The sequence below is a fragment of the Bufo gargarizans genome, chromosome 5 (assembly GCF_014858855.1).
Source record: "Bufo gargarizans isolate SCDJY-AF-19 chromosome 5, ASM1485885v1, whole genome shotgun sequence".
In the NCBI taxonomy this organism is placed as follows: domain Eukaryota; kingdom Metazoa; phylum Chordata; class Amphibia; order Anura; family Bufonidae; genus Bufo; species Bufo gargarizans.
In genome coordinates, this window is record NC_058084.1 from 454,126,641 (window position 1) to 454,149,836 (window position 23,196).

At 43.8% G+C, this 23,196-nt stretch overlaps 1 protein-coding gene across 3 annotated transcripts in view; it reads right to left on the reverse strand.

Annotated features, from left to right (window-relative positions):
• Positions 1-23,196, reverse strand: part of CDK14 (cyclin dependent kinase 14) — a 481,017-nt gene that overhangs the window by 196,826 nt on the left and 260,995 nt on the right. For all 3 annotated transcript variants that reach the window (XM_044293158.1, XM_044293157.1, XM_044293159.1), the window contains one exon: positions 17,348-17,441. In XM_044293158.1, coding sequence (XP_044149093.1) covers positions 17,348-17,441 — 94 coding nt within the window. The remainder of the gene's footprint in view (positions 1-17,347; positions 17,442-23,196) is intronic.

Below are 23,196 nucleotides of genomic sequence, written 5' to 3' on the forward strand. Positions count from 1 at the left end.
GGTTAAGAGCTGCCGATACAGCAGATGTGCTCTCGCGGATGGTGGAAGTATATCTTCCCATAGATGACTAAATGGCTCATGCCACCAAATGCTGAAAGTGTCATGAAGCCCCCAGACCACACATCTACGCAGACCAGGTTTACATAAGCAGTCTCTGCAGGCAGCGCGTCATAGAGCAGGAGGAGCTGAGCAGAACTTGGGAAATGATTCAGCAAAACTTGCAATGTATTCACTGAAATCTCTGCTTCCTATACTTAGGAGTCCAGTGGGTGGTCCTACTAGGTGACTGACAGCTACCTTTGTGCGCAGTTATACAGGGAAGGCTGTCCATCACTGATAGAGCCGCCCACTGGACTCCTAAGCAAAATAAATGCAGGGATTTAGATCAATAAATAACAATTTATACAGATTTTTCCCCCCCATAAAACTATATATCAATCTGCTCAGCATCTCTAGCGCTACAACCTACAGCCCGCGGATCAGATTGCATGTACAAGGCGAGGCTCACATCCCAATCTGGTAAATGGTAGTCTGTTCTGGCAGAGGAGCAGATTTACTGTATCCGCCATAGCAGGGTACAGCGGGCACCGGTGGTTTCCCCTTCCCCACAATGGGACCTGGCAGGTTTCCAGCATAAATGCTGGCCGAATTCCGTTATAAGCGACTTTCACACTTGCGTTGGTAATTCCAGCAGAGGATCTCAATGCAAAGGCATTAAACTGATCCATTTTGATTTTGATTTTGCACATCAGGATGCTGTTGTGTGAAATCAAAACGGAAAAAAACGGATCCGTCACTAAATACTTTGAAAGTTAATGGGTGAAAGATCCGTTTTTGTAAGCTCCTAGAAAAACAGATCCGTTACAACTGACTTATGGCTCATGCACACAAAAGCATTTTGTGGACCGTATGTGGAACCATTCATTTCAGTCGGTCCGCAAAAAAAAAAATGGAAATTACTCCGTGTGCATTCCATATGTCAGTTCCTCAAATAAAATGTCCTATTATTGTCCTCATTACAGACAAGGATTGGACTGTTCTGTTAGGGGCCGGTGGTTCCGTTCTGCAAAATACGGAATGCACATGGACGTCATCCGTATTTTATGAGGATCTGTTTTTTGCTGACCGCAAAATATATACGGTCGTGCGCATGAGGCCTTAGTGTGAGTTCACATCACCATTTAGCTTTTCGTTCTTCTGATCCATCAGTAGAGAGAGAAGAAAAAAAAACTGGATCCTGTAAAAAACAAACAAAAAAAAACGGATCCTGTTGCATCAGTTGTCATCCATCTAAAAAAAAACGGATCTCAGAAGGAAATGGCTCAAACGGTTGACAACTGATGCAACAGGATCAGTTTTTTTACAGGATCCTGTCTTTTTTCTCTCTCTCTCTTCTTCTGACGGATCAGAAGAACGGAAAGTTAAATGGTGATGTGAACTCAGCCTTTTGTTTTCAGTGATGGATCCCTTGTTTTCGTTTTTTATGACCGGACACAAAACCGCAGCTTGTAGCGGTTTAGTGTCCGGGCGCAAAACATAATGCTGCCGGAACGGAGGAAGACATCCTAATGCATCCTGATCTCCCGGATCTCTTTCCATTCAGAATGCATGAGGACTAAACAGAAACGTTTTTTTCCTGATATTGAGATCTTCTGCCAGATCTTAATACCGGAAAACAAAACAACGCAAGTGTGAAAGTAGTCTAAGGCTACTTTCACACTAGCGTTTTTCTGGATCCGGCAGGGTTCAGCAAAAACGCTTCCGTTACTGATAATACAACCGTCTGCATCCGTCATGAACGGATGCGGTTGTATTATCTATAACATAGTCATGAACGCCATTGAAAGTCAATGGGGGACTGATCCGTTTTCTATTGTGGCAGATTGACGGAAAGCAAACTACAACATGTTGCGGTAAAGTGTAGAGAGTACGGTCGGCACTGCTGTAGGTGTGGAATTTAATTTGGTGCTGCACTGGTCAAATGTGAGTAACGGTGGTGCTCAGCATGTGGTATTTGCAAAAAGAAAGACTAATAGAATGCGGCTCTCACCAGGAATACTCTTTGTATACAGCTTTATTCACATAAAAAGATCAGCGTCATGCGGGTAAAGCACAGCTAGAGGGCAACAGCCGTTTCGCGCTTGTTGCGCTTTTTCAAGCCAACAAGCACAAAACGACTGTTGCCCTCTAGCTGTGCTTTACCCGCATGGCGCTGATCTTTTTATGTGAATAAAGCTGCAAAGAGTATTCCTGGTGAGTGCCGCATTCTATTAGTCTTTCTTTTTGCAAATACAACATGTTGCGGTTTGCTCTCCGGTATGGGAACGCAACTAAACGGAATGTATTTTGGAGCACTCCGTTCTGTTCAGTTAAGTTTTGTCCCCATTGACAATGAATGGGGATAAAACGGAAGCGTTTTTCTCCAGTATTGAGCCCCCATGACGGATCTCAATACCGGAAAACTAAAACGCTAGTGTGGAAGTAGCCTTAGTAAATGGCAATCCGGCGGTGCCCAGCTATGCCGGATATGATAATTCTCTGGCAGAACAGACTACCTAACGGTGATGTGAACCTACCCTGATATGATGGGTTCCCCTTAATGTGAGGGGGGGGGCAGACAATCGATGTATGGTTATAAGAAGGCGTCTCAATGGGGTTCATGTTCTTGCTGCCTAAGACAACTAGACAAAAGCTGCCGACCTACAACAGAGCGCCAGAGCCGAAACAGTTACACAGAGGCACGCATGACATTATCTACAAAAATCTTGACAACCCGACTCCCTTCATCTCGCGTTTCCATCCAAAATTCTGCATTAGTAAAGACAATTCAGACGCCACCGCGCATCTCCGCGTCCATCAGATTGGAGACAAATAGGAGAGGTCAACGGCTCACGGAGGTTCATCACCTGGAAATAAAAGAGCTGCCTGAATATAATAATATGGAGCAATTGTGACTCCATCACAGTATATTTCCCTTGCAATAATAAACTCAAATCCTCCCAATACTTCTCGTCGCTCATCTCTCGGCCCTTTATCCCGGCCTCGGGCTTATCAGTCTTTATTGGGAGAAAATGACACAGAATTGGATAGATGGATGCGTCTCATCGCCGAATGCATCTGAAAGGAGGAGATACATTAAAGATTGGGTCAAGACGGCCTCGTCCACCGAGAAAGACCCATTCAGCTGCCAAATGTTGTATATTATCTACAAATTGCACCTTTCTTCTCAACGATTGCCGGGCGGATGGCTATTATTTCCCCCAGTTTTCAGATGTGAATGTATTTGATTCAGTTCAGGATTTTCAAAAGGTGCATAATATCCTCTGCTCAGTACTCGCTGGACGTATACTTGCCAATGTTTTTGCTGTTAAATATATTTTTTTTTTTTTGAAATTGCACCAATAAAAATACAAAAATATATAGTAACATCTTGGAGTAAAATGATGTCATCGGTGGGAGGTGATTTCAATATAAGTGGTGGTCGCACGTAGCTGGTTGGAAAGTGGCTATAAGTGGCAGCACCGCTCCATTGCTAAAGTCCAGGATTGAAAAACACGCCGATCAGCACAATTTAACCATTTAATTGACACGTTCAGTACTGATCATGGTATTAATAAAAGAAGAAGCCCTCCTTAGTCATATGGCCCCTAGGGCTGGCCAGTATTACATTCCTGTGTCACGAACGTTCCCGCGACAGGTGGCAGGAGATCGGTGAGACTGGCAACACGTGGTTTGATTAGACAGGTTTTCCCTGTGGATCTATAGGTGTCTGTGTTGTTTCTGGTAATGTCCACACCCCTTCCCTCAGGTGTTGCTGATGTGGTCATTTAACCTTCCTTATTTATAGTTGCTTCTCCCACAATGCTGTGCGGTTTATAGCTTCAGTTTAAGTTGTGGATTGCTGGTGTGTGGATCTCGGCGGAGTTCCTGGTGCTTCCATAGCTCCTTTGAAGTTAAGTCTTTCCTTTCCCTTTTGTATTTTGTTTGGGTTCTGTGTGTTGCATTTCCCTATTGTTTTTATTAGGCCTAAAGAAGACTCATGTTCGGCCTTTCATTTGTAGGAAGAGTTAGTCTTGTCCCTGCCATTAGTACCAGGGATCTATAGGGCTAGATAGTACTCTAGGTATTCCTGTGTATGAACACACTTACCTCTGGGGTCTGTTCATACTGGTAGTTAGTCAGGATTTTGGTTAGGGTTTCACTAGGAGGTATCCATCTTCCTTCCCTAGTTCTCAGGCCCGATTCCCTGTTCCCCCCCTTACTTCTTATGCTCTGTGTGGTGTATTCCCACCCACACCGAAGTGTGACATCCTGTTAGGGAATGGTCCTTTGTAAACGCTCAGCTAATTTGGCCAAAAGATGAGGATACTGAGCAGAGAAACCCCCTCTATTAACTCAGAACTTCCTTTTCTTAAAGGAAATGTATCAGCAATTATTTTTTCTGCCAGTTAAAACCAGATAGATAGTCTTTTTTTCCTAATCTGTTGCAGATTTTTTTAATTCAATTTCTAAACATGATTATGGGGCGGCCATCTTGCCTGAGCTGTTCTTAGCAGCATTTAGAGATATGCTTTACAGCACTCACATCGGCCATAGACACAATGGACAGGAGAGGACTTCATTGACTTCTATGGGAGACTTTTCTAGGCATGCTCTGTGACCTGTGCAGAGATCAGGAGGGAGTAGATAACCTTGACAATCACCTTTGTGAATGGTCGATCCTTATCTAAACATAGGTGATATCTGTCATTGTAATGCCTGAAATGATCAGGAGATGACTGCAGTAAAGTGATCTGTAGAGAACAGGAAGTGGCACCTATTATTCGGCTTAGTGGCCAGTGCAAAAACTGCAGGATTTTATGTTTTTTGTTTAAATATAGATAATGACCTGGGAAATTAGAAATAAAATCAAAACAATTATCAAAAAATATGTCTACACTAAAAACATGATTTAAAGGGCATCTGTTAGCAATCTTGTACCTATGACACTGGCTGACCTGTTACACGTGAGCTTGGCAGCTGAAGGCATCTGTGTTGGTCCCATGTTCCTATGTGCCCGCATTGCTGAGAAAAATTATGTTTTAATATATGCAAATGAGCCTCTAGGAGCAATGGGGGCGTTGCTGTTACACCTAGAGGCTCTGCTCTGTCTGCTACTGCCGAGCCCCCTCTGCACTTTGACTGGGGCTGACAGGGCCAGAGATAATGATGTTTTCACTGCCTGGTCCTGTAAATCAAAGTGCAGAGGGGTCGATAGTTGCAGAGAGAGCAGAGCCTCTAGGTGTAATGGTAACGCCCCCGTTGCTCCAGAGGCTCATTTGCATATATAAAAAATATTTTTTCTCATTAATGCAGACACATATGAACATGGGACCAACGCAGATGCCTTCAGCTGCCAAGTGCACATGTAACAGATCAGCCAGTGTCATAGGGACAAAACTGCTGACAGATGCCCTGTAAACAATATTTAATTTTCTGATGACACATCCTATTATCCTAGATTTTCTGACCAATCATTGGTCACATGGCCAATTACACATACATATCTTTTGTTATACACACCAACTATTGGTCTGATTGGACAGATATTGGTCAGATAATCTGTTCTACCTGTACACCACCAGACATCAGATAATAGCCGCCTGATCAATCTGCTATTATACAGTCCTGGGTGTCAGAAATTCAAAAACCTCTCTACGTATTAGTTGTGCTCTGAGTTCCATTCATTTTCCGGAGATGGACGCGGCCATTGTCGGACGCGCAGCTTGTTGCTCAGTCAGCAGCTGAAGTTTATATTTGCTAATCCTTTGTGTCTAGACCAACGCTGCGGCTCCATGAACTCACTTTCACGTAGGTCTGGGAAAATATACATTTGATTTTGTTCTTGTGAAAAGATACGGAATATCCCATAGGTACGTTCCTCCACGCAGGCGGACATTTGTAATCAACTGTATTGGGAGGGGCTGAAGTTATTACTTTATAATATAAACTTTCTACCTGAAAACTATTCCAGGTGACTTCAAGACTGGGAAATGTGTGGGAGAGAAACCTTCTATCTTGCCTTGGTCTCCTTCTCAGCTTACAAACCATGTTCCCCGGGTACTCGGCTTCTCCTTCTGCTCTCTATTAGATGCTGCAAAACCTACAGAGAGAGGGACGCAGGGAATAGAGATGACCTCTGATGACAATGTCTTGTAGAGCTAACTCAACTGAAAATAATGATACGTTTCACTTAGCGATCCGTTGCTTTATTCTGGAGGAAAACTAATTTTAATCCATATGCAAATGAGTAGTTAAGTGCACAGAGGGCGGGGCTATGCTCCTCCTGCTTCCTCTGCCAGCACCTCCCTCTCCTTGATTGAAGTTTCTGCATAGTTATCTTGCCTGACCCAGTCAATAAAGAGGGAGAGGGAGGGGCTGATAGAAAAAGCAGGAGGAGCTATAGTGCACAGAGTAGCTTTGGGCCCACCCTCAGTGCACTTAACTGCTCATTTGCATATGGATTAAAATAAAGCACCTTTTCTCCAGAATGAAGCAACGGATCGCTAAGTGAGGGGTATCATTACATTGAGATGAGCTAGCCCTACGAGGTACGGTGCCCGGGTTACTGGTGACAGACGCCCTTTAATCACGAAGGCCCAAGCATGGCCGTACTTAGATATTAGCAGATATCAGCAATATAGTCTAGACCAGGGATCAGCAACCTCCGGCACTCCAGCTTTTGTGAAACTACAACTCCCAGCATGATCCTTTCACTACTGTGGGGGTTCAGAGAACAGCCAATGATGGGAGATGTAGTTTCACAACACCTGGAGTGCCGTAGGTTGCTGATCCCTGGACTAGACAAAGGATTTTCGTTCTAATAGATAAAAGGGGGCACGTACTGCGGGGCTCACATTGGCATGAAGAGAGTCCCCACTCTTTGTATTGTAAGTGGTCCTTGTGAATATGGTGTTTTAGAGGTCAAACCTCGGATATTCCTCAAGTTTGGTCATTTTTGCAAAAATTTCTCTCCTATGGGTGAATCCAGGACCCCACCCCCTGCTTGTGACACACATGTATCGTACATTACAAATACCGCCTGTAAACGGCACTTCTGTACGGCTCCCGCGTGACTCTTGTACGACTATCGCTCCTTGGACAGAACCCAAGTTGTCATCTAGCATCCGCCTCATCTTACACTTTTGGGAGCTAATTTTCAGAAATTTTTGATGATGCATATGAAATAATAATAATAATAAAAAAAAAGAATTTTAATTAGACTGTACATGAAGGAAGACTCGCAAGCTAACAACCCGGAAGAAGTGCTTCACAAGCCACACGAGTGAGGTGCTGCGAGGAGATGAGAGGATTGAGATTTCATTAACGTTTTTAGAAAGTAAGCACTAATACTCAATTGAGTTAAACCATCTGGAGAGTCAGCGCTTCCCCGCAGTATCCACAGATCAGCCACATAGCCGCACTGCCCAAAAGTCCTTTCTTCTTCTCCAGGAACGGAAAGGAACCCTCAGAGTGAGAAATTGTATTTCCTGTAGTTAGAAATTGATTTGTTACAAATTACTTTGTTACGAATCGCATTCCTTTGTAAGAAGCGAGTGCAATGACGGGGTACGGCGATTGCGCTGCCTCGTGTCATTGAACCTCTGAGATGTCACATTCAACACTGATCGAGGCATCTGATGGTAAAATGGAAGCCTTTCAGGGGTTGATCAGGAAAAAAAATAAAAATCACCTTAGCTATTTGCTCGTGTAGAGGCCGTAAAATCTAACGTGGTAATGTCACATGTCACCCCGCACAGGATTTCCTGCAGTTTCTTCAATCAAGATGGCCGCGACGGCCTCTCCGTGAGCAAATGGCATTTCAGCAAAAATAGTTTTGTTACCACAAAGCACAAAGAAATTCGGCTTCCCAGTGAATCTAATTCTTCCCGAAATTCGGATCTAAGTCAATTCATTTGGATTTGATTCACTCAACACCACCTGTAATGTCTGATGACTTCGAGGCTTTGTGCTTCCAGTATTTACGGTGACAGTAGGGTTCCTACATTGTAGCAACATGTGGCCATTTTCATAAAATGTTGTTTTCCAACAAAGGAAAAGGGTACAGTCACCCAGGTGACAGATAAGTGTATTAAAGGGAGTTTTCCAGGGCCTAGATATTGATTGTCTATCCCCAGGATACTCAGGAAGTCATGGATATCAGATTGATAGGGGTCAGACACAGATAAGCTGTTTTAGGCAGCAGTGGAGACTACAGTATATACTAGATGGAACTGGATGCAGAAGGCTTCATATACAGTGTGGTGGCCATGACCTAGTACTGCAGCTCAGCTCCTATTCAAATGAACAGGAACTGAGCTGCACTACGCCGGCGCTGGAAGCCACAAAGTAGACAGAGCCTTCTGCTTCCAGCTCCATTATTTACTTTCCAAAGCTGGTGGCTGCCCCCATCGGCTGATTGATGAACCCCCCACCGATCCGATATTGATGGTCTGTGCTTAGAATAGACCATCAATGTCTACACCCCTTTAAAAATGGCAGCTGGCAAAGATATATGATGTGACCACACCAAAAAAGGTGGGATTAGTGAGGGGCAATGAGGTCAGACCTCAACTGATTCTCAAAAGCGACAGCTAAAAATAAGTGATACAACCTGCGGATGGGGAACCAATATGAGCCAGACTGATGGAGGACCTGAGCCAGAGCTGCTGGAGGACCTGAACGAGAGCTGCTGGAGGACCTGAACGAGAGCTGCTGGAGGACCAGAGCCAGAGCTGCTGGAGGACCTGAGCCAGAGCTGCTGGAGGACCTGAGCCAGAGCTGCTGGAGGACCTGAGCCAGAGCTGCTGGAGGACCTGAGCCAGAGCTGCTGGAGGACCTGAGCCAGAGCTGCTGGAGGACCTGAGCCAGAGCTGCTGGAGGACCTGAGCCAGAGCTGCTGGAGGACCTGAGCCAGAGCTGCTGGAGGACCTGAGCCAGAGATGCTGGAGGACCTGAGCCAGAGATGCTGGAGGACCTGAACATGGTTTGCCATTCATTTGAATGGCTGGCGTGCAATATTAGATTTTATCCTTCAGCCACAATTGATATCAGCTGATCGTAGCGGTTTCAGAAGTTTGACCCATGGCAAGTGGCTAACCACTGGGCCATCCTCAGTTGTCTACATACAGTAAGACACCCTCTTTAATAGTTCTATGAAGTTTCATTTTGACCCCCTGCTTTGACCCCCATCTCAGATGATTCATTGTTGAATCTATGATTTAAGTCAACATTTATCCTTTGCGCGAAAAAATCCATGACCCAGGAGACATATGGTCACGATTACCCATGTAGCTATCGTGCAGCAGATGTTAAGGCCCCTTTGTACAGTACATTCGAGCACGGTTAATGAATAGTCGGAATAGTAAGTGCGTCAGGAGCCGAAGGCAAACAATGCACTACACGGTATAATAGTACAAAGACATCATTAAACTGAAATAAGGGCGCAAATCGTGTCACATGATTGGTTCCCGTCCAATAAAGTGGCAAGGTCTGTGACTCGGAAACTGACTTTGTGATCATGGTCCAACTCCTGTAAAGTGTTTTTGCCATCTACAAGTATCAATAAAGCAAACATAATATGCTGAGCTCTAACCGGACTGATCCCATCGGACAAGTAATATTTAAAGAGAAAGTCCAGTCCTCCAACCAGTTCCTATGCCTACAATATCCACGGGGGGCAGTATTACAATTGTGAGCGCTGCTAAACAGAAGATATTTTACTTGCTTTGTTAGGACAACTACTAAATAGCCTTAAAAACAAAGTGATTTGTATTTAGGGATTTTTTTCACATCTCTTCCTTATTCAGCAAAGCAACCTGGGGTATGATGGGAAAGATATTCAAAAATGAAAAAAAAATAATTAGCAAAGACTTTTTTGTTATTGGCCCCCTTAACAATGCCAAATACTGTATAGGATGCAGTGGAGGGGATCCTAAGAGAGGACTGGTCCAAATTCCAAAATAGTCATGTTTCCCCAGATTACTGCCCCACCCAAAAAGTTTTTAAACGGATCCTTGCCCATTCAAATCAATCCCAGATTTTCCCCTTTGCACCTTAACTCCACCACCCTCTACTCCCGATGTCATCAGGTGACCACTGGAAATCCTGCGCAGGCGCACATCTTGTCTCTGTCTGCGCCTGAGCCGTTTACGTCCTGCTGTGGGCAGTGGCTGAATGCACATGCACAGGAAGGATGCGCAGTTCAGTCTGCTCAGAAGTGTAGATCGATTGGCAGGAAGACCCGGGGGCGGATGGACATAGAGTAGAGAAACTGCACTAGAAAGCTGCCTCTTAACACTATGTCGTCCATACATAACCATTATGGATGCAATGCACAAGTGAAATGAGCACATTTGACGTAAGAGAGCTTAGGCAATAAATCACATTTAACTCTTTAGCAGTGACTCCCTGGGTCACTGCACAGCCCCTTGGGCTTTTTTATACAAATTTGCATGGGTAAAAATCCGGGGAAACAGCACATAAAGGTATGTTTGGGATTGGGAGTATGAGAACTACAGTGTGCTGAGAACTGTTTAAAGCGCGCCACGTTGGTGGCGGACTACCTTTTATGGATACGGTAATGGTTTAAAGGGATAATTCCGTCTGGTTAGAAGTGTCCTTTTATAATAATCAAATTAAAGGAATCCCAAGTGATCACCTGTAATCTGTGGGGACACCTGGCAGTAAGTGTTCAGCGCCACCACAGGAGAAATGAAGTATTACACAGTGTCCATTCACATTGACAAGTTGTCTGTATAATGAAGGATGGGTCCTCCTGAGACGGAAACACTGCCCTGAGGATCCTGCATTGGGGAACCCCTTAAATTAAATTTCCCAATGGGGTGGATGAAAATGTTTTTTTTTTATTTTTATTTTTTTTCAGCTGCTCCTTGGATAGTGTAAATGCAGCTTAAAGGGGTATTCTCATCTCAGATCCAGGGGCTGGTTTGTAAACTGTAGAATATTTTTGGTCGGACAACCCCTTTAACTTCCATCAGGAAGTGTGTCCTTCTACCTGTCAGCCCCTCCAGACCAAGCAGTGATTAAACAGTCACGCCCGCCTTCCCGCAGCCGCCGCGTGCTTAGTCAGTATGAAGCCGCCTGCTGGATGTTCCTCTCTCGTGGCTGTTGTTGGATAGTAAATGGTGCGTAAGACATAAAGAGCCAACACAACCCAATCCTCCGAGGTCAGGACGCCGAGCAAGTGAAGGATGAGAAGCGGCAGGAGAGTCAGCAGAAAATAAATCATTTCAGCATGAAGGTGTCGCAAACAACCACGCCGCCAAACGCCGGGGACAACTCCCATTAGATATTACCGGGTGGCCGCAGCATTGCACCCCAAATACAGGCTTATCATTTATTGTAGGTTTTCCAAAACTAAAAATAATAGAAATTAATATTTTTTCATTCACTGGAAAAGACTGAGCTGCGCCTAGGCCACGTGCCCAGTGAACAAGACGTCACTGGCCTAGGAAGAGGCCGCAGCGCTGAAGCACCATGTCGTCCAACCGATTGGACCACCACCGATCAGATATTAATGACCTCTTCTAAAGATAGACCACCAAAACCTTGGACAACCCCTTTAAGACAATAAAATACCTGTGAAAAAAAGTAAATGGTGTTGAAGGGTAGACATCTTAAAGGTTATTATTTGAGGTGTCCTCCATGGAATGGCCAAAGAATAGCCGAGTGAATAAAATACGTTATCAATATCTTTCATTTCCTAAAGGAGGATAGTGAGCGATAAACAAGTACTTCCTCACAGAAAGGAAGATTCTCCTGTTCAGATCGATCATTGCACGTTTTTGTCCATAGGGGGCAGTAGTATAGACGATGCCAGGTATTATGTAATTTATCCAGATTAAAAAAAAAAAGAATAAAATATAAAAAACAAACAAGAAGGTCAACCATGACATCTGGAGGATAGAAGGTTTCACCATCATAGAAGAGGGTTCTTCACTGTAAGCAGGGGCGTCGCTAGGTCAAAACATTCGGGGCTTGAGCCCCTGATGTTTTGTCTAGGGCCCCGAATGTTACGGCTTGTAGTTATACAACTGCCTGGCCGACCCTAAGAACGGCGATACAGTTGAATTACTGTGGCCGCTTGCTTGTAGAACGGTCGCCAAGAAACTGCCTGTGCCGGTGACTTCAACATCCCCGTCTGAATCCAGAAGCCTGCAACTTGGCCCTCCGGCGGTGGGAAGTCAGGTGAGTATTTTTTTATATCTTGTCCACAGGGGGACAAGATATAACCATGTTCAGGTCCTCCAGCAGCTCTGGCTCTGGTCCTCCAGCAGCTCTGGCTCTGGTCCTCCAGCAGCTCTGGCTCTGGTCCTCCAGCAGCTCTGGCTCTGGTCCTCCAGCAGCTCTGGCTCAGGTCCTCCATCAGTCTGGCTCATATTGGTTCCCCATCCGCAGGTTGTATCACTTATTTTTAGCTGTCGCTTTGTTGAGGTCTGACCTCATTGCCCCTCGCTAATCCCACCTTTTTTTGGTGTGGTCACATCATATATCTTTGCCAGCTAAATGTTGGCATTATACCTGCTGGAGCCACTGGGAGATTGGTTATAACTACAGGGGCCTTTGCAAGTACTGGGGACATTTTACATGGGGGCACTATGTGGGGGCTATTATAACTGTTGGGAGGCACTATAAGTATTGCTGGAACTACAGAGGGCATTATACCTTCTGGGGCACTATAGGAGGGTATTAAAACTATAGGGGGAACCACAGGAGGGACCTATTACTACTAGAGCACTATAAGAGGGCATTATACCTTCTGGTGCACTACAGGAGGGCATTATACCTATACGGGGCACCACAGAAAAGCCTTATTACTACTGGGGCACTACAGGAGGCTATTATACCTATTTGGGACACCACAAGAGGGACTTACTACTACTAGGGCACTACAGGGGGCATTATACATTCTGGGGCACTACAGGAGAGCATTATACCTATACGGGGCACCACAGGAGGGTATTATACCTATTGGCGGCACTACAGGAGGGTATTATACCTATTGGGGGCACCACAGGAGGGCCTTCTTACTGCTAGGGCAGTACAGGAGGGTATTATACCTATTGGCGGCACCACAGGAGGGCATTAAACTACTGGGGCACTACAGGGGAGCACTATAACTACTTGGGCACTATAGGGGGCATTAGACAGTAACCACTGGGGTCTTATAGGGGACATTATATGTTCTGCCCAGCAGACATGCAATCTCATGTACGGGCAGCCTTTTTACCATGTGCTTCAGTGCTCATGTAATGTCATAGTACATGCTACGCTATGCTTAATACTTATACATGTTATTTGTATTCTTGTAGTTTTACCGCACACTTGTACAATCTCTCACTCACGCGCATCGCGCAGAGATGCCCTCCTGTGGTGCCCCCAACATTATAACTAGTGGGGACGCTATAATGGTGGATAAGTACTATAGGGGGGCCTTATTCATATTATAGAGAGCCTTATTACTGCTGGGTGCACTATGGTGGCCATTATTATTGGGCACAATATGGAAGGCACTATCACAGGGGCACTCTTGGGGAGTAGTATCATTATTGGGGGCATTGTAGGGGTTAGTATTACTAAGAAGGGCACTCTGGGAGGGAATTATTGCTATAAGTAGGACTTTTATATTACTATAGGTGAACTAATCTGTATAACAGTGTAATCTATGTGGTATAGTATTTAGGGGCATTGGGGAGAACAGTATTCTGGGCAGCACCAGGATAATACTGTTGGGGTAGCAGGGTGGAGAGGATGATGATATTAGAAAAGAATCTCACTAGAGTATAGAGGGGGAAGTACACCGCCACCAATAGCATCCTAAAGTAGAATATGGAGCAGTCAACACATATAAACCGTCCCTCACTATCAATACAGGTATCTCTAGCAGCAAAGGGAAGAGTTCTATGTACCAGGTTACTAACTCCTCACGCATGTGTGGAATAGGTCAAGTGGAACTCATGCGCCATCCATGCCTTATGAATCAGATGGGTTTTATCGGGATTCGGGAGTAAGATGTGTTTCAGAAAGACAGAGGATTGCTGGTTGGTGTGTTTGCAAAACGTTAAAGACAGCATGTCATTTAGAATTCTGGCCTAGTCCCTGCACATTCCAAGCAATAATTTTAAGGGTACCCATCATAGGGGAGTGTTAGGACCCGAGGTACTTGAGAAACCTTGGCGCGGTGCTTGGGTTCAGAAATGTCCTCCACAGTAGGACATGTTGGCTAATCTTTCAATTTTAACATCAGTTTGAGGGTTTAGTAAGACCGCAGAGTGCACCTGTCTTTCCTATTATTATATTGTTATATTGGTTATCACATCCACGTAATGCTATCTTGTGTAGGATGTTTATTGTAGTACTTGTGGTCCGCTGCGGGCATCCTCCACTGACGCATTTTTGCTGGGGATCGTCATTAGCAACGGGCCACAAGTGCAGGATTTGCTCCCCTGTGTATATATGCACGACTGCATGTGGGTTTGAGCACTTCTGTTTTCCATCCAAAGGCTACATTTAGGTGCACCTGCGAGGCCTGGGCCATATCAGCCAGTCTTGAGTGGGACTCGCAGACTGCTCCCTCCTCCCATTGCTAGTATGGTTACATGCTGGAGGTAACTGGTGAGTTGTCTGTGAGTCGGACCTCACGCTCCTGTAATTCACCCACTGGTCCCTGGTATTGCCCATACGGCTCAGGTAGGTGAGTGTTAGGACCCGAGCTACTTGAGAAACCTTGGCGTGGTGCTCTGGCTCAGACATGTCCTACACAGTAGGACATGTTGGCTAATCTCTCAATTTTAACATCAGTTTGAGGGTTTAGGAAGACCGCAGAGTGCACCTGTCTTTGCTATTAATATATTACCCATCATCAAACCATCTCCAGAGGGAGCCATCGCACAGCACAATGAAACATATACATAATGTCTCGGCTACCCCCCAAACCCACCCACCCCAGCAAAACAAATCCCACTAACAAAACAGATATTTCTCCCTGCAGTGGAGAAGCTGGAGTAAAAGAAATTCCTGATCGCCCAATGTAGATACAGACTAACAGAACTAGGGATGAGCGAATCGACATAAAACTTTGTTTCGATACTGTACGGGCGAGCGCTCCATACAGTATTAGAATGTATTGGCTCAGATGAGCCGAAGTTATTACTTTGCAAAGTCTCGCAAAACTTTGCATAATAACTTCAGAAATCGATTTATACTGTAAAAAAACAATTCCCGAACTTGGGTTCGGTTCCAAGGTACCACTTGGAACCAAACCAGAGTTCGGGAAATGTTTTTTTAGTCGATTTGCTCATCCCTAAACAGAGCTAGCATCGAATCTGCCTCAGTAGTGCTGCTTCGGCGCTGGGACCTGGCACATCTCAATATGGTAACCTGCCACAGTACAGAACAACAAAAAACAGCTGAAACTAAAGGCTGAAAGGGAGGTAATAAAGAAACCCCCCCTGCCCAGTGCAACATTTATCCAACAGAGAGTCTTGTTAGGAACTCGTATGTAACCAGCTAACCCACAAAGTATTGGATGCAGGTCAAATACCACGTAGAGTCCACAGTGTCCTCAAGTGTTGCCACGCAGATCTTTATCATGAGCGTCTAGCCACTGGCACGCTGCTGCTGGATTATCAAACCTATGCATCGTATCTCCTGCCACCACACACAATCTGGCGGGGTAGATCATTGAATAGGGTAGCTGTAGAGCTCTCAGTCGTTTTTTGACATTCAGGAAGTGAGCTCCGCAGAAAAATCAGGAAACAAGGATACACGATTGCCATTGATCGTAAGATCTGCACAGTCTCGTGCGCCTCTCAAAATCGCATCCCGATCTATAAAATGCTAAATTTTGATCAGTGCCCCTGGTGGTGGATGGCGACATGGTACACGGTGAGCCCGCTCAATAGCGAATAGGGGAGACAGTCTCTCTGTTCCAATTTTATCAGCAAGCCATTTCTCCATAAACGTAACAGCTTTAGCTCCCTCAGCGTGTTCAGGCACACCAATTATTCGGACATTATTACGTCTCAGTCTGTTCTCAAGATCATCAGATTTAGATATAAGCAGTGAGACATTGTGTATTACACGCTGAAGGTCTCTGTTTACAGGCGGTACCTGATCCTCCATTGTACTTAGTCGGCCCTCCATCTCACCAATCCGCTCCTTCGCCTGCCTCATGTCTTGTCTGATAAGTAAAATGCCCTCCTTGAGACCCCCCCCAAATGCGTATTCAACGAGGTAAGCGCCCTATTGCATTGCGCCACCGCTGCAAAAACATCCTTGAGGGTGGGTCTATCTCAGGAGCAGCCCCCATGTCCAATACTGTACTGACCTCCGTCTCTGTGAGTGGTATAGGGCAGGGGCCGGCATTCCCAGTGGCGACTAAAAGCTCGGGTGCCTTGTCTACCTCCAGATCTGGGGTGTTTGCGGAGAGTGTCGAGGAGCGGGCAAACTTTTCTAGCCGCGCAGCCACTTCTCGCAGATTGCACAACGCCATGTTGTTTGGACTTTTGGCGCGTTAGGTTGTCGCTGGAAGGTGTTGAGTCGCAGTTCTACACAGGCTAGTGGTAAGTTGTCCAGCAAAACAGCAGGTAAATGGAGAATATACAGGAGACTTAGCTAGGAACTTAACCACCATGCTTCTGCTTACATGCCCCCCAGGTCAAACCCTTGACTGGGACTGAGCTGTGCCTAGGCCATGTGACTGATGAACATGAAAGTGGCTGCGGTGCTTCCTGGAGCAGTCGGACCCCAACCAATCACATATTGAGGACTTATCCTGAGGATGGGCCATCAATGTGAAAATCTCAGAACACCCCTTTAAACCATATGTGCTTTGTGATGTACTGCTGGCAGCTCATACAAAATGAATGGCTCAGCAGGGGGCGCCAATGGACACGGGAGTAAAGAGAATATGAAATGTGTGCTCTATCCTCAGGCAAGATGAGAGAGACATCAAATATAAGGCAAAATGTGTTTTTCCTAATGACGGAGACGACCTTCTAATATGATGGTGGTTGTGATAGTTCCAAAAATTCCTTCTGAAATAACTTAATTAAAATCATATGAATTCTCTGTCTTCTCAACGTACTAGAATACACAGACATGAGACTGTAAAGACTGCACATCACATTAATATGACGGTGACGAGGAGGAAGACATCTCCCGGATCCCGCACGCAATGCAGCTACATGAAAAAATTCATCATTTTAGAAAAATGTCCATCGTGTATATTATGAATAGTAAGTAACATGAGCGCATGACAGGATAAAAAATAAAAAAAACTCACCAGAAATATTCGCTCCAGTTGGTCCTGTATGTCTTTCATTCCTGGAAAGGCAGCGACGCCCTGGATCATTTCTATGAATATACATCCTACACCCCTGCCATTGAAAAAATAAAATAAAATAAATAAATTATGTAGGGAATTGCCAATTACAGGTAATACATACCGGTAGTTACTTACATATTAACTGCTTTGAAGAGTGACTGTCAGCACTTAAACTAGGCATACTAGTTGACAGGGTTGATCCTGCCTATTAAAATGATACCCATCTTGTAAAAATCGGTTGTGGCGTTCCCAAGAAAAAAGACTTTTATTATTTATGCAAATAAGGACTGAGGGGAGGGGCCTGACCAAAGCTTTCCAGTGATGACCACACCCCTCGGTGCACTGAAGTCCACATTTACATAAAGAACAAAAGTTGTTTTTCTCAGAAATGCCGCAACGGATTTTCACAAGACAGGTATCATTTTAATCAGCAGGATCAACCTTTTTAGGCATAAGGCTACTTTCACACTAGCGTTTTTTGCTGGATCAGCAAAAACGCTTCTGTTACTGATAATACAACCATTTGCATCCATTATGAACGGATCTGGTGCTATTATCTTTAACATAGCAGTGGCGGATCCGTCATGAACTCCATTGAAAGTCAATGGAGGACGGATCCGTTTTCTATTGAGTCAGATTGTGGCAGAGAAAACGGATCCGTCCCCATTGACTTGACTTGCTCCGCATCCCAGGATGGAAAGCAAACTACAACATGTTGCGGTTTGCTCTCCGGTCTGGGAACGCAACTAAACGGAACGGAATGCATTTTGGAGAATCCCATTCTGTTCAGTCCAGTTTTGTCCCCATTGACAATGAATGGGGACAAAGCTGAAGAGTTTTTTTTTCCAGTATTGAGCCCCTATGATGGATCTAAATACCGGAAAACTAAAACGCTAGTGTGAAAGTAGCCTTAATAGGGTTAATCCTGATAAAAGGTGCTCTTTAAGAAATAACCAATAAAATACAATAAGGCAGTGGTATATGAAATATGGCTAAAAGTAAAACAACACCTTGCCTCTTGGTTCAGCACAGACAGGGGGGATACATAGGTAGGTAGGCAACTGTCTGTGTACTATTAGCAGACTGGCTAATGTACTGCATACAGATCTGATTTATACCAGTACATAAAAAAAAGAATGCTAGCAATAAAAAAGAAATTAAAGTATAAGTCCCAAGACATAAAATAATATACACATTTCTGATTTGGTATTGTCACGACTGTAAAAACCTGTCCATTAAATTTATAGTATCATTTATATCGATTTAGTTATATTATTAGTTGTAAAAAAAGAATAAAAACTGCAGCTGAATTGCCTTTTTCTGCATTTATGCAAAATAAAAATATATATACCGGAAAACTAAAAGTTATTATATAACAACCAAAACAAAGCACCTACATAAAATAAACTTGTCCAATAAAAAAAACACTATAATGTAATGCGGTATAATAAAAAAAAATCATTAGTGTCCTCAAGGCCAAAATTTGCTTGGTCCTCAATGCGTTAAACCATCCTTCAACGGTGCCTTAAGAGGTCAATCACTCTACCTCCCCCTTATCCTGGCTCCACCATAACCGATCAAAGCAATTATTTTTCGATGCCTCCATGGCTCATTAGAAACCCCAATTGCCCTTACATATGCACCAACATTTGAATCCAAAATCGTGGAACCCAGCCCATTTCTGCAGGAGCACCCCCATAACATTGGCAACACCCATTTTGATGCAAGTTGCTCTTTTAAGAGACTGTTTCACATACTTACCAACACTACAGTCCAGAACAAGTAGGCTCACCCCTTGAACACCCTAAACCATATGGTACCTCCCACTGGGACGTGCTTACATAATCCCCACCCATTTTGGCCCACGAGAGCCTGAATTTGCAGGGACAGAACCTACAAATTCAGGACTGTTGGAAAATGTAACCCAGATTTACTAAACCCAAAGACAGTGTAACATCAGACAGGCTGTTGCAATGGTGGCCTATGCCTGCCATCGTCCCGCTCCTCTGGGTGGGCACCATCTCACTCACCCCTCTTCTACTGTCCCAACAGCCTAGACATGCTTACCCTCCACTGCCCACCCAGCAGAGGGTCCGGTCGCCGGCGTTCCACATGGCTTCTGCAGGTTGCAGCATGCGCTCCCCTGTGAAGGCCTCCCGGTCTGTCTCTAGGACATGTGCACTTCCTGGCTTTTAAAGGTCCAGTGTGCATGCCCTAATTTTCTTGGTCATATAAGGATATTTAAAGGCACCTTGCCCTATGGGAGGGTGCCTGAGCTTCAGGTCTTCTATTTTACTTGTGACTAGTGAAGGTTTGCTTTTCCGTTTGTCTGGCTGTGTACCGCCTCTGCCTGTTTATCGACTCTGACCCCCCCCATTGCTTGTCCTGACCTTGACCTGTTTCCTAACTCTAAGTATGGCCTGACCTCTCAGTGCTTTACATCAGAAACTCTCAGCTGGCAATCACATTATCCAAAGAGGTCGGGGGCTAATGGTTCCCCTGCAGCAAAGCCCAGATCCCTGTATAGTAAGGGGTGAATACTAGGGGACTGCCAGTATAATGCCCGCAGGTCTAGCCCAAAGTCAAACTGGTTGATTGGCGCAGTGATTTCACACCTACTGCCCTAAAATGGTCTAGACCTGCACCAGATTTATCACAGGGGCATAGGCAACGACATACACATATTTCTGACACTATACCAACTATTGATTGGCTTACTTTAAGTCAGATTTTATGCCAGAATTGTGGAGCATATTTTGGCGCAAAATGGCAAATTTTAGAGACTAGCCCTTTGCAATGAAGTCCTTCCCTTTTTCTTCTAAACCGCGACCCCGTGAGGAGCATGTGGGAAGAAAGTATAGAAACCTTAGATGCACCGAACCGCACCAATGTGCCACAAATTTGCACCACATTTTTTTTGGGGCACAGAAATATTAGTAAATCTGGGCAATGTGTTTCATGGGATCAGCCTGAAGCTGTTGGTAGCTAGGTCCTTATATGATCACACTGAAATGTTTTGGTTTTGTTTGTTTGTTTTTTGCAAGATTTTTTCCCAAAACTTGGAACTAAACATTTATTTCTCTCCAAATATTTTGATAGATGTTAGGCTAAAACATAAGGTTTACTAATCAATTCCTATGACTAAAGTAAATTGGAAAAGTAGGTGATTATATCTAATGTTCCATCTGTCCGGGCTGATTACTGGGGAAGCTGCATTGATTAAACTGCCAGTCATAATTTAGCCTCCTCAGAGGTCTATTACCAGCAAGAGCCACAATAAATCTTCGTCAAGTGCTTATATAATCAAGAGCGAAAACAAGTTCAGTAAAAAAAATGAAGTTCTAGAACTTTCATTACCAGATGGAATTGTAATTTACCACAGAGACTTTCTGCAGTCACATCCTCCAAACCTAACGGTAGAAAAATGTTGTCACAGACACTATAAATACCGCAATACCAGGCCAGGATTAAAGGGGACACCGCAGCTAAAGTCCGTCTTCTAAAAATCAGATGTCCAGTTGGATGCGGTGTAATCATTTACATGTTTCTAGTCCTATTCCTGGAGCAGGGGAAGACCCGGAGAGGATAGCCATACTGCGTCTTTTATATATCGCATTAATGTAATGTGTGAATCTACTTTAAAAAGTTGAATGTAGATAGATAGATAGATAATTATAGGGTGGATGGATGGATGGATTGATATATAAGTAGATAGATAGATCAATAAATATCCAAAGACTATTGATGAGGCAGCACTCCAAAATCAGTGAAGGCCGTTAGACCCGTTTAATACCCAGCATTCCAAGAGGGATTGCATCCTTTTCCACCATTGACTGTGCTGCTGCTATTCTTTGTATTGATCATGTATCAATAGATAGATAGATAATAGATAGATATATAGATGGACAGATAGATATGAGATAGACATATGAGGATAGATAGATAGATAGATAGATAGATAGATAGATAGATAGATAGATAGATATGAGATAGATAGATAATAGATAGATAGATAGATAGATATGAGATAGATAATTATGAGATAGATAGATAGATAGATAGATAGATATGAGATAGATAGATAATAGATAGATAGATAGATAGATATGAGATAGATAGATATGAGATAGATAGATAGATAGATAGATAGACAGACATATGAGGATAGATAGATAGATAATTATTAGATGGATAGATAGATAGATAGATATGAGATAGACATATGAGGATAGATAGATAGATAGATAGATAGATAGATAGATAGATAGATAGATAGATATGAGATAGATAGATAATAGATAGATAGATAGATAGATATGAGATAGATAGATAATAGATAGATAGATAGATATGAGATAGATAGATATGAGATAGATAGATAATAGATAGATAGATAGATAGATAGATAGATATGAGATAGATAATTATGAGATAGATAGATAGATAGATAGACAGACATATGAGGATAGATAGATAGATAGATATGAGATAGATAGATAAAAATAAATACACCGCAGCATTTCCAATAGGTGAAAATAGTGGGATCCTTTATTCACCCATGCAATGTTTCGATCCACTTGCTGGGACCATTTGCTTGAAAATGGTCCCAGCAAGTGGATCGAAACGTTGCATGGGTGAATAAAGGATCCCACTATTTTCACCTATTGGAAATGCTGCGGTGTATTTATTTTTATTAATTTTCCCTTTGGTAAGTGCCATACCGCTGGCACCCATTGTTACAAGTTTTTTTTACAAGGTGTGCTGCCCTGAACTTCGAATAGATAGATAGATAGATAGATAGATAGATATGAGATAGATAGATAGATAGATATGAGATAGATAGATATGAGATAGATAGATAGATAGATAGATATGAGATAGATAGATAGATAGATATGAGATAGATAGATAGATAGATAGATAGATAGATATGAGATAGATAGATAGATAGATAGATAGAGCACCCCGCAACAAGTCACCCAAACCCAGCCTGCCCAATCCACCAACCAATATAGCCTGACAAAGGGCGGAATCCAGAGGACGATACACAAGTTCAAAGAGGAGTATATTAGCGTCTGGAAAAACGACATAAGAACATCCCAGAACAGTATACCAGAGCCTGCAGAGGGAGTACAAACTGGCCCCATATCTGGAGAAACTCCCCAATCCAAAAGACCGACAGATCCTGAGCCGATACAGGCTGAGCGCCCACAGCCTGCTCATTGAATCCGGGCGTCACCGACAGAGGTACAAGCCCAGGGAGAGCAGACTGTGCCAGCAGTGCGACCAGGAGGCCGTGGAGGACGAGGCTCATTTCCTGCTGCAGTGCCCCAAATACTCAGCAGTGAGAGAGACTCACTTCAGGAGACTGTCTGATCTCTGCCCAGACTTCACCTCCATGGAGGAGGAAGAGAGACTCTCCATACTGCTGGGGGAAGAGGAGAACACAACGGCCATAGCAGCACAATATATTACTGCCTGCCATGGACTGAGAGGAGCCTGATATACTATGGACTCCTATACCCCCACCCTGGACCTGTCCCCACCCCCAACCCTACCCAATTATTTACCACTTGCTTTGGCAATGCTAAAATGTATTTAGTCCTGCCAATAAAGCTGATTTGATTTGATTTGATAGATAGATAGATATGAGATAGATAGATAGATAGATAGATAGATAGATATGAGATAGATAGATAGATAGATAGATAGATAGATATGAGATAGATAGATATGAGATAGATAGATATATAGATAGATAGATAGATATGAGATTGATAGATAGATAGATAGTTAGATAGATATGA